The 12,554-nt window shown below is 39.1% G+C and overlaps 1 protein-coding gene across 11 annotated transcripts in view; it reads left to right on the forward strand.

The window, feature by feature from the left end:
• The window catches only part of Cspp1 (centrosome and spindle pole associated protein 1), a 125,883-nt gene that overhangs the window by 33,311 nt on the left and 80,018 nt on the right, over positions 1–12,554 (forward strand). For all 11 annotated transcript variants that reach the window (XM_029475063.2, XM_085835597.1, XM_029475064.2 and 8 more), the window contains 3 exons: positions 3,205–3,285; positions 4,195–4,293; positions 5,075–5,481. In XM_029475063.2, coding sequence (XP_029330923.1) covers positions 3,205–3,285; positions 4,195–4,293; positions 5,075–5,481 — 587 coding nt within the window. The remainder of the gene's footprint in view (positions 1–3,204; positions 3,286–4,194; positions 4,294–5,074; positions 5,482–12,554) is intronic.

The raw sequence follows: 12,554 nt of genomic DNA on the forward strand, positions 1-12,554 counted from the left end.
TTTTGAGGAAAAATTCTAATTCCTTCAGTGTGCCATGCCTTTCCTGCTCTAGCTTGACTTCCTAGGCCTGTACCTCACACCTTTCCTGCTCTACCCAACTCTTACTCATACGTGTATGATTAGACAAAGAAGGTGGGGGACTGGGCATGTCTTGTCACAACAGCTTGTGAGACTTGGCTCTGGAAGGCAGTGCACTGTCTGCCTTCCAGAGCTCAGAGGTGCAAGAATGAAAGGCAGATGGAGGAGCCAGACAGAAGGGCTAGCCAAAGGTGGACCAAGGCTAGCCAGCCTTTCTCAAAAACAGCTGGTATACCCAATATCAGATAAAACACAATCTGAGGGATAGAGATGTAGCTGTGTAGTACAGCACTTGCCTTGCATGCATAAGGCCCGAAGCTGTAGCCCTAATACCACAAAAAAGAGAAATGGTCTGCTCAGTGGCTGGCTGAACACTGTGTGTTCCTTTAACAGCTTTCCAGCAGGCTTGAGATGATCACTGTGTTGGCAGTCCCACAGTGGTGGCTATGGTCATGTCAGGCTGGGTGGATAGTCACGTGAGCAGGCATGAAAAGAAATTGTCTTTTTAAAAAGGAAAGTGCAAGTGATCAAGGGAGCACAAATCTTTACCCCAAAGAAGTTGTTTTTGTGATGGGTTAATTAGAGTACAGCTGTAAAGTAGTGGTATTTTCTTAGAACCTTTGGGTGGTATCTGAGCAGGTAGTAGTTAAAAACAAAAAAAGTACCTGGGTATGGAGAGGAAGCTATGGGTTCTCTGGTTCTTGCGGGTAGATATGATTTCCAAGTCTGTTCTTGGGTCTCTTGTACTTTCAGACTGATAAATTGTGTGAATACTAATAATAAAAGAGCTAAGCATAGTGGCACAGGACTGTAATCCCAGTACTCAGGAGGTGGAGGTCAAGGATCAGGAACTCAAAGCCATCCTGGGATCCATTGCAATGTTGAGGCTAGCTTAAGCTCCATGAAACCTTGCAAAAAAACAAAAGAAGTGGGTGAGGGAAGGAAAGAACAAAACAGAGAATAACACTGCGCATGGATGTACACACTTGTAAGGTTAGCACTAGAAGAACAGGGGCAGGAGGATTTCTGTAAGTATGAGGTCAGCCTGAAGTACAGAAGGAAACTGTCTCAAAACCAAAACACAGCCTGCAGTGGTGGTGCACACTTTTAATCCCAGCACTCAGGAGGCAGAGGGAGTATGAGGCCAGCCTGGACTACAGAGCAGGTTTCAGGACAGCCAGGGCTACACAGAGAAACCCTGTCTTAGCAAACATCAAGCAAACAAACAAAGAAACAAACAAAACAGTGTAAAAGTTCAATGTAACCGTTGCTAGGGAGAACCACTAAAGAACAGATACTACGGTTTTGTTTTTGTTTCTTCTAATTTTAGAATAAAGGATGCTTGGTGTTCTCATTGAGCAGATTGAACAGTTTTTAAATTGAATCAGTAAATTAATTTCATGTGTTCATAGCTCTTCTTGAATCTTCAGCTTTCTATTTGGTGTTTACTTGGTGTTTTCACTTTGAAATAGTGCTCATCTGCTGTGTGTTAAAAACATCCTAGAACATGTCCAAAAGGAGCTCAGGAGTACCATTTCCATTCTTTTGCTATAGAAGCTTACACTTTCCATAGCTTGCTCTTTTTATTTTAGTAATTTATTTTGATTATAGCAGTTATGACCTGATGGATCCCAAATGTATGAAAGAGTTACAGTATTTACTAATTCAGGTTCTTATGGTCAGATATGGTGGCACATTAACCGGGGCCGGGGAAGGAGTCAGGAGGCCAGGAAGGCAGAGGGCTGGGGGCAGGGTGTACTGGGTAGGGAGCAGGGGGCACAGGGGGCACAGGGGGCGCAGGGGCTTTTTTTTTTGTTATGATTAGATGTGTTGGGTAGCTGGGCATGATAGTGAGCAAAGGGAGGAGCCAGTCAGGCCTTGTTAGTTTCTTTGAACAGAGAAGCTTGTTAGAGTCCCATACTAACTTTCAAATTAGTTTTTGTAACTTTAGATTTATTGGAATTTCATTAGTGGCTTGATTTATATATAGTCCATTTACTTTCCATAGACAGACAGTCTGTTATCAAACATCCCATGTTTTTAATATAATGCTACCTAAGCAGATAGTGCATCATATTGCCGGTATTTGTTTTGTTACTGAAGGATTAGAGGGAACATAAGCTTATTATTGTTTTCTTGACGTTTAAACTAGTAACAGGAAAACATTAAATGGTCAATAATTGTTTAATGATTTCATTCATGCAGGAAATTAGATAGGCCAACAAATACTGATTTAGTAGCTTTTATGATATAGTATTATAGACGATATTACCCATTTTAGAGGTGAAAAAAAAAACGAAACAAAGAAGCTAAGTGACTTATTTAGCATTTTTTACTAAGTAGTCAAAGATTTTTTTCATTTGCTTTATTTAAAATCTTCAAAGAGACTTTATATTTTGTATCCTCTTTGATCCCTACTCTAACTTTGTGTGTAGGACAGGTACCATTCTCACTTTATGGACGAATGTGTATCAGAGAAATTCACTGACTCGGTCAGTGTTGTGTGACTCCTATGTGTGGATGTTAGCTGTAGAAGCTTGAGTTCTACGTCTTTGGATGCGCAGACTGATGCTCAGGAATGTTCACTAATGAGTGCTTAGTGTACATGAATGGAGGACACACAAGTAACAGCATTTGAGGTCTAATTTTGGGATTCTGTGCATACATTGATTTAGATAACTTCAACAAACATCAAAACAGAACACTACAGGCATTCATAAAGATATTGGTGAAGAAGTTAAAAGAATGAAGACTATATACTTAGAGGAATATAAATTGGGAAAAACCAACCCTTTCTATGATTAATCACCTTGATTCAACAGAGTGAGTTCCAGGACAGCCAGGACTGCACAGAGAAAACCTGTCCCCCCCCTTCCAAAAAAAAAAAAAAAAAAGAGAGAGATATGTATGTGTTGCAAATCTAAGTTAAAGCTTGAATCTCTTTTTCAGGGAGTTGAAGAATTGTTTTCATAGTCATTTTTTGTGTGCTTTGTAGACTAGTCTCTGAATCCATCTCCATTCCATCCTGCTGTGCATTATGGAGCGGATTAGAATATAGAATGTAAAGAAGTTTTGAAACCTAGAAAATCAATGAGCTAATGTATATTTTAATGTGCATATATACAGAAAAATTTCCTATCTACTGGTGAAACAGACCCATCTACTCTGGGAGTTTCTCTTCCTATTGATGAGCGGTTATCTGCCAAGGTAGGTGGATAGGAGTAAGAGTTTCCTGGGGTTACAAAATCATGCAAGAACATACTTTTAATTACATCATTTGTCCCTATTTGAGTATAATCTTTTAAAAAGTCTATGGAATTTCTAGTTGAGTCATTTGAAAACTTATTTTAAACATTAATGATAGATAGTGACATTAGACTTTAATGCGTTCTTTTCTGTATTTCATTTAAGTATTGTTTATTTTAACATTGATATCTGAGTCACAAAGTCTGTGTGATACAGTTATCAGTGACATGGGTGGCTGTGAAAGGGTAGTATTGCTGGATCAGCTGTGTTCTATCACTCCACTGATGCAAACCCTGATTGCCTAAGAAATGGTAGCAACATTAAATAGTATGTAAGACACAATGAACACTTACTAAGTTTCAAAAAGCAGACCTAATTTGTACTCTTTTAGATTGTATTGTTTCAGTAACATTGAACACATTAGGATTTAAGAAAATGTCTTAATGCAAAATATTTGAATAGAGCAGTTCTATTACAGTATTTTAATTTGTGTATGTAATTTTTATCACTCTGTGTTTAATAGCCCTTCTGTAACTTGGGGAATAAGATCTTGGTGGTCGGGGATTACGGAGGGATATGCTACTGATAATCACTGGGACAAAAGAATCAAGATGGCTTATGACTGGAGTAGCTCCAGTCTGTGAGTGACTTCATGTGTTAATGAATCAGACAGCATATATTCATGTATGTTTGCATATGGCAGCAGAGGCTTAGAGAGCTACAGGTTAGCTCCCTGTCTACGCCCTTCAGTGACTTCTTGTCCTTAAAATCATTAGGAGAGCTAAGAGTTCTGATGTGTATGATTCTACTTTCACAGAAAGGCTCCCCTCCTCCCTGAAGTTAACATGGTTTTTCAATTTTTTTGTAAAGGAAAGATTGAAACTTGAACGCAACCGAGAATACAATCAGTTTCTCAGGGGTAAGGCAGAATCCACAGAAAAAGTCAGACAGGTAGAAAAGAATATTGAGGTATGTTTTACTTTTATAAAGTGATCTTTAATATCACCTTTATGAATGGGCTGCTGGCAGGTGGGTGGTGGCGGGGGTCATGTTTGCTCCACCCTCCTTGACTTTGTTTTTGTTTTAACTGGTTTTTAAATTTTGACAGTTTCTAGACTACTTTTTTCATGTAATAGAGTAACTGAAGGATGGAGTTCTTTTTAAAATTTCATTTTTTAAATCATTTAAAAAATATATCATTTTCTCTCCCATCTCCTCCCTTCAACTGTTTCCCTTTCAATTATATGCCTCCTTTTCTTTAATTGTTATTGTTACAAATATATGATGCATAAATACATAAATATAAGCCTGTGGAGTCCATTTAATATTGCCTGTATATATATGAGCACTTGGTTTTGGTGTTGAGTTAGGGTTCATTCTCATGGAAGAGTATCTCTCTCTCTCCTCACCTGTCATTAGTGTGTGTATACTACTCTACCGCTAACTTACAGAGCTCCGCCTGCCTCCTCAGCCTTTATTAAAGGCACGTGTCACTACACTTAGCTGACATAGCATCATTTAACACACATACATGTAATGTGTATGTAATTTTAGGTAAATATAAATTAATGATTTCCTATGGCTTTTTAAAAAGATTCATTTATTTTTCTCTTTAATGGTTTTTTTGGTTAAATATCAAAGTTGAGATATATATTAATTTTAAGGATAGTTATTAGAGTTCTATGTAATAAAGACTTAAATTTTATATGATAATGTCTCATTAAGCTTTTTTTCTTTTTTAATTCAACAGCCTAAGAGTCAAAGAAATAAAAACCCCGTTAGTCAAGGTAAATGTGATCTACCTTTACAAATACAGAGTGCATACACACATTCAGAGGGACCCTCATCCCAAGAGCTGCTAAGCCGGCAAGAGGAGGGCCTATACCGACAGCTAGATGGTGACATTGAATTAAGGAACAGAAGACTGCTGAAACAAACAAATGAAGAAATAGGCATTTCTGGTGCAAAGCATCAAAGCCTTTCCAGCAACGCTGGTGTTCCAGAGAGAAGAGTTCGCAGGTTTAATGAGGGGCGTGTGCTTGACAGACAATATTGTAGAGCTGACCGAGACCCTGATGTAAGTGAAGAAATGGACGAGAGGTTTAGATTTGAAAGTGATTTTGATAGAAGACTCTTGCGAGTGTATACAAATGACAGGTATTTACATCTTCATTTTTATTCTCTTTATTTACTTAATACTGGTGTTTTATAGTTACATTAGGGAAAAGGAGTTTTATGTGCTTTACCGTATTTAATTTAGTTATACTGTTTTGTGAAACACCATTTTATGTGTCATTGAAGGGGGGAGATAAAGAAAACACTCGAAATGGGGACCTTGGTAAAGCTAGAAAGTGAAAAATGTATCCCCTTAATCTAAAAGTGAATGGAAACATTCTTAAAGAGGGGATTTCTTGTCTCAGCTCTGACCAAGTAGGAGAGTAAAACAAACAAACAAACAAACAAACAAACAAAAAGCCCCCAAATCTTGCCTGTGAATTTGAATTGTAAAGCAGCGATGGATTCAGATTCACAGTCTGGACTCCTGTTGCCAGTGGTTCCCAGAGAAAGCCCAAGGCAAGGACAACTCAGGTTGGTTTGGATCATAGCTTCCTAGATGACAACAGGGATAAATGCAGTTCTCTATGCAGTACCTTAAAACTAGGTTGATAGGCATCCTAATCTTAGATGTTAAAATGTATGTAAAAAGGGCCATTGTAACATAGATGAAGTGCAGTTTGTGCCTTTACTACTTGTTCATATTAAGTATCTTTATCTGTGTATTTTTGTTTTTTGTTTTTGTTTTTTTTTTTTGATTTTTCGAGACAGGGTTTCTCTGTGTAGCCCTGGCTGTCCTGGCACTCACTTTGTAGACCAGGCTGGCCTCGAACTCAGAAATCCACCTGCCTCTGCTTCCCGAGTGCTGGGATTAAAGGCGTGCGCCACCACGCCCGGCTTATCTGTGTATTTTAAATGGATTTTTATGTAATTGAAATGACATTAACTTTTCAGTCATATTTTCCAGTGTTTTTTTTTTTTTTTTACTTCCTTTAACTATTTTGTGATGGAACTTCTTAACTATAGGTCGTTGTTTTTATTTACCATATTACATAACTTGATATATGTTTTCCTAACTATTAGCTATAGAAATACTACGGAGCCTACATTTGTCATTGACCTGCTAACTTGAAAGATTACTTGTAAATTTTGGGGCCTGTTTTGTTTAATAGTCTGAATATTTAATTTTTTAGTATTTTAGAAAATATTATCAGGAATTAATGTTATACTGTCAGTATTTTGATTACTAATAACAATACAAAGCTAACATCTGTCTTTATTCTGTATCTTAGTTTACATAATTTAAATTCAAATTTAATATCAAGAATTAGAAATGTGGATCGTGTACTCTAGTTTCTTTGAAGTGAATCTAATTGTTTGTAGTTCAGGAAACGCTCCAAATCCTTTAATAATATCTTATATTTAAAGTTTTTAAAAGACCTCTCAGTTCTCAGTTTTGGAACCACAATACTCCTGGAATCTTGATGGTGTCTTCTCTGTTCCTGAGAATTTTATAGAACTTTTATTTCCTATTTTTTGATATTTACCTCCAGAATATAATGAGAACATAACTTTAAGTATGGAATTTTATGAGACTTACGACAATTGATGCCTTGCTTTTCACATATGAAATGAAAACAACTTATTGTATTGTAATAATTTGAGGACTGCATCCTAACCTCATGTATCTCATAAATGTCATGACCTTTATCAGCTTCCTTCAATTGTGCTGAGCTTACTTAAGGTTGAGTTCTTATGACCTCCATTCTGAACACTGCTTCTTTACACTAGAAGGCTACGTTTGGTTAATATATCAGCTGCCAATGTTTGCCTGTTCCTCATGTTTCTTGATAATACAGGTTATATATCCACCTCTTCTCATTGACAAAAAGAATTCACATTAGCCATTCCATAGGTTATATTTAATGGGCGTAGTTATTAGTAAATGAAATAACCATATTTATTTTCTGAGATTTCCTTGTTCCCACATTTTTTAAAGTTCAGTTTTGGATCAATTCTACTTTTATAGCGATGCTTTATTTTTATAATTTTGCTATCAGTTTCTTTGTACTTATTTAGCAACTTCCTAAGCATACCTGGTGTATAATGAATGACTGGTACACTTTTCCTTAAAGCTAGGGCAGTGGAAGCTCTCTAGGAGAGAGAGAGCTTTTCTAAAGCCATGGGATTGGTCAGTACTCTTAAACAGTTAGCACAGCGGTCCTCACTGTGGCTGATGCTGTGTAGTCTGTGTGTGTTTGTGTGTGTGTAGTAACTAATGAGGAGAGTCTAAAGCCATGGGATTGGTCAGTACTCTTAAACAGTTAGCACAGCGGTCCTCACTGTGACTGATGCTGTGTAGTCTGTGTGTGTTTGTGTGTGTGTAGTAACTAATGAGGAGAGTCTAAAGCCATGGAATTGGTCAGTACTCTTAAACAGTTAGCACAGCGGTCCTCACTGTGGCCGATGCTGTGTAGTCTGTGTGTGTGTTTGTGTGTGTGTAGTAACTAATGAGGAGAGTCTAAAGCCATGGGATTGGTCAGTACTCTTAAACAGTTAGCACAGCGGTCCTCACTGTGACTGATGCTGTGTAGTCTGTGTGTGTGTGTGTGTAGTAACTAATGAGGAGAGTCTAAAGCCATGGGATTGGTCAGTACTCTTAAACAGTTAGCACAGCGGTCCTCACTGTGACTGATGCTGTGCAGTCTGTGTGTGTGTGTTTGTGTGTGTGTAGTAACTAATGAGGAGAGTCTAAAGCCATGGGATTGGTCAGTACTCTTAAACAGTTAGCACAGCGGTCCTCACTGTGGCCGATGCTGTGTAGTCTGTGTGTGTGTTTGTGTGTGTGTAGTAACTAATGAGGAGAGTCTAAAGCCATGGGATTGGTCAGTACTCTTAAACAATTAGCACAGCGGTCCTCACTGTGACCGATGCTGTGTAGTCTGTGTGTGTGTTTGTGTGTGTGTAGTAACTAATGAGGAGAGTCTAAAGCCATGGGATTGGTCAGTACTCTTAAACAATTAGCACAGCGGTCCTCACTGTGACTGATGCTGTGTAGTCTGTGTGTGTTTGTGTGTGTGTAGTAACTAATGAGGAGAGTCTAAAGCCATGGGATTGGTCAGTACTCTTAAACAGTTAGCACAGCGGTCCTCACTGTGACTGATGCTGTGTAGTCTGTGTGTGTTTGTGTGTGTGTAGTAACTAATGAGGAGAGTCTAAAGCCATGGAATTGGTCAGTACTCTTAAACAGTTAGCACAGCGGTCCTCACTGTGGCCGATGCTGTGTAGTCTGTGTGTGTGTTTGTGTGTGTGTAGTAACTAATGAGGAGAGTCTAAAGCCATGGGATTGGTCAGTACTCTTAAACAGTTAGCACAGCGGTCCTCACTGTGACTGATGCTGTGTAGTCTGTGTGTGTGTGTGTGTAGTAACTAATGAGGAGAGTCTAAAGCCATGGGATTGGTCAGTACTCTTAAACAGTTAGCACAGCGGTCCTCACTGTGGCCGATGCTGTGTAGTCTGTGTGTGTTTGTGTGTGTGTAGTAACTAATGAGGAGAGTCTAAAGCCATGGGATTGGTCAGTACTCTTAAACAGTTAGCACAGCGGTCCTCACTGTGACTGATGCTGTGCAGTCTGTGTGTGTGTGTTTGTGTGTGTGTAGTAACTAATGAGGAGAGTCTAAAGCCATGGGATTGGTCAGTACTCTTAAACAGTTAGCACAGCGGTCCTCACTGTGACTGATGCTGTGTAGTCTGTGTGTGTTTGTGTGTGTGTAGTAACTAATGAGGAGAGTCTAAAGCCATGGGATTGGTCAGTACTCTTAAACAGTTAGCACAGCGGTCCTCACTGTGACTGATGCTGTGCAGTCTGTGTGTGTGTGTTTGTGTGTGTGTAGTAACTAATGAGGAGAGTCTAAAGCCATGGGATTGGTCAGTACTCTTAAACAGTTAGCACAGCGGTCCTCACTGTGGCCGATGCTGTGTAGTCTGTGTGTGTGTTTGTGTGTGTGTAGTAACTAATGAGGAGAGTCTAAAGCCATGGGATTGGTCAGTACTCTTAAACAATTAGCACAGCGGTCCTCACTGTGACCGATGCTGTGTAGTCTGTGTGTTTGTGTGTGTGTAGTAACTAATGAGGAGAGTCTAAAGCCATGGGATTGGTCAGTACTCTTAAACAATTAGCACAGCGGTCCTCACTGTGACCGATGCTGTGTAGTCTGTGTGTGTGTTTGTGTGTGTGTAGTAACTAATGAGGAGAGTCTAAAGCCATGGGATTGGTCAGTACTCTTAAACAATTAGCACAGCGGTCCTCACTGTGACTGATGCTGTGTAGTCTGTGTGTGTTTGTGTGTGTGTAGTAACTAATGAGGAGAGTCTAAAGCCATGGGATTGGTCAGTACTCTTAAACAGTTAGCACAGCGGTCCTCACTGTGACTGATGCTGTGTAGTCTGTGTGTGTTTGTGTGTGTGTAGTAACTAATGAGGAGAGTCTAAAGCCATGGAATTGGTCAGTACTCTTAAACAGTTAGCACAGCGGTCCTCACTGTGGCCGATGCTGTGTAGTCTGTGTGTGTGTTTGTGTGTGTGTAGTAACTAATGAGGAGAGTCTAAAGCCATGGGATTGGTCAGTACTCTTAAACAGTTAGCACAGCGGTCCTCACTGTGACTGATGCTGTGTAGTCTGTGTGTGTGTGTGTGTGTAGTAACTAATGAGGAGAGTCTAAAGCCATGGGATTGGTCAGTACTCTTAAACAATTAGCACAGCGGTCCTCACTGTGACTGATGCTGTGTAGTCTGTGTGTGTTTGTGTGTGTGTAGTAACTAATGAGGAGAGTCTAAAGCCATGGGATTGGTCAGTACTCTTAAACAGTTAGCACAGCGGTCCTCACTGTGACTGATGCTGTGTAGTCTGTGTGTGTGTGTGTGTAGTAACTAATGAGGAGAGTCTAAAGCCATGGGATTGGTCAGTACTCTTAAACAGTTAGCACAGCGGTCCTCACTGTGACTGATGCTGTGCAGTCTGTGTGTGTGTGTTTGTGTGTGTGTAGTAACTAATGAGAGTCTAAAGCCATGGGATTGGTCAGTACTCTTAAACAGTTAGCACAGCGGTCCTCACTGTGACTGATGCTGTGTAGTCTGTGTGTGTGTGTGTGTAGTAACTAATGAGGAGAGTCTAAAGCCATGGGATTGGTCAGTACTCTTAAACAGTTAGCACAGCGGTCCTCACTGTGGCCGATGCTGTGTAGTCTGTGTGTGTGTGTTTGTGTGTGTGTAGTAACTAATGAGGAGAGTCTAAAGCCATGGGATTGGTCAGTACTCTTAAACAGTTAGCACAGCGGTCCTCACTGTGGCCGATGCTGTGTAGTCTGTGTGTGTGTTTGTGTGTGTGTAGTAACTAATGAGGAGAGCTGATGTCTAGGAGCTTTCTGAAGTTGAATGTAAATAGGGATTTTTTTTATGATACTTTGAATTATAGATTCTTAAAATGTAGCCTGTGCTAGTGTTTATTATTTTTTAACTGAATAGAAGTTAATATATTATCTTTCAATGTTTTACTTTAATATTAACTAGTCAAAGAAATTTTCAGTATTAGAAATGCTGTTCTTCAGTTTCTGTGTGATTAATGTGGTTAACATTTCCATTCAATTGAAATATAGTTGCATATTTATAATTATAGATATTTAGTAAAGTTCTGAAATAATTCTTTCTCTGAAGCTTGAATTTGTATGAATCACATAGACTAAGTGCCTAGTGTCCTATGTTCCTTTAGATTTAATATGTAAGACAAAAACGAGAAATGTCTAATTAGAAGCTATCCATTGGTGTTTGCTTCTCACTTTGTACCTTTAATTTTTCTTCAGAAAGGTTGTTTTAGTAATTTTTTTAAAGTTTTATGTATATGTGTATATATGTGTGTGTGTGTGTGTGTGTGTGTGTATGTATATATATATATATGTGTGTGTGTGTGTCCCTATTAAAGTTTATGTGTACAACGTGAATGTACAAAATAGTGGAGGTCAGAGGATCTCATATTCTCGGGAGCTGGAGTTTCAGGCCATTGTTAGCCATCTCATATGGTTCTGGAAACTGAACCAGGGTCTTCCTCAAGAGCACTATGTGCTCTGATTGCTGAACCATCTCTCCAGTCCCATTGAAACAGATTTTTTTTCTTCACATTAAAGATACTAGGAAACTACTAACTACAGAAATGAGCAGCGACTGGAAATGATGGGTGAATGTTGCTCACAGGTAGTAGTATCTCAGAAAGCAGAACTCAGTAGCCAATTACATCACTCACATGCATGGATGCATGGAAACTCACACTGCTCAGTAGCAACATAACTCTCTCACATGTGTGGAAACTCACACAGCTCAATGGCAAGATACTCCACTCACATGCTTGGATGAATAAAAACGCACACAACGCAATACTGAGATACATGGAAATACATGGAAACCTATAAATCTTTTTTTACTTGCTTAAAATTTTTTTTGAGAAAGGCTCTTATTAGCACATGTTGACTCAAGGCTAAATATGTAAGTATAGTTCAGACTGCCCTCTAACAGGGGACACTCATTTTGCCTTAGCTTCTGAAGTGCTGGGATTGCAGGTAGGACCTACAACACCCAAAGATATTCTTGATATGAAAGCAAACGGATGTAAGTACTACTCTTAAGAATTTGGTAGTTTCTTTTATTTTTTAAAATTATACTTTTTTTTTTTTTAAATTGGAGGTTCATTTAGTGGACTTGTAGAGGTCAGAGGTCAGCAGTTTGCCATAACTTTCTTTTCTTCTACCACATGAGTATGGAGATTGAAGTCAGGCTATCAGGCCTTAGTCTGCTGGGCCATCTATCTCACGGGCCCTAGTGGTTTCTTTTAAAGTTAAAAGAAATTGAGAGTCATTGACTTTGTGTTCTCTATCACTTTAGAAGTTTCCTTTCAGATGATTGTTTTTTTGGGGGGGGTGGTGGTGGCTTGAGACAGGGTTTCTCTGTGTAGTCCTGGGTGTCCTGGAACTAGCTCTGTAGACCAGGCCGACTGGCTTTGAACTGGTTTCTGCCTCTTGAGTGCTGTAATTAAAGACAGGTGCCACCACCGCCTGGCCTTATAGTTTATTTTTATAATTTGTTCTATATAGGTCTAAATGTTTCAGATTCACTTCTGAAGTAGGAT

The sequence above is a fragment of the Mus caroli genome, unplaced genomic scaffold (assembly GCF_978045245.1).
Source record: "Mus caroli unplaced genomic scaffold, Mus_caroli_1 scaffold_1, whole genome shotgun sequence".
In the NCBI taxonomy this organism is placed as follows: Eukaryota; Metazoa; Chordata; class Mammalia; order Rodentia; family Muridae; genus Mus; species Mus caroli.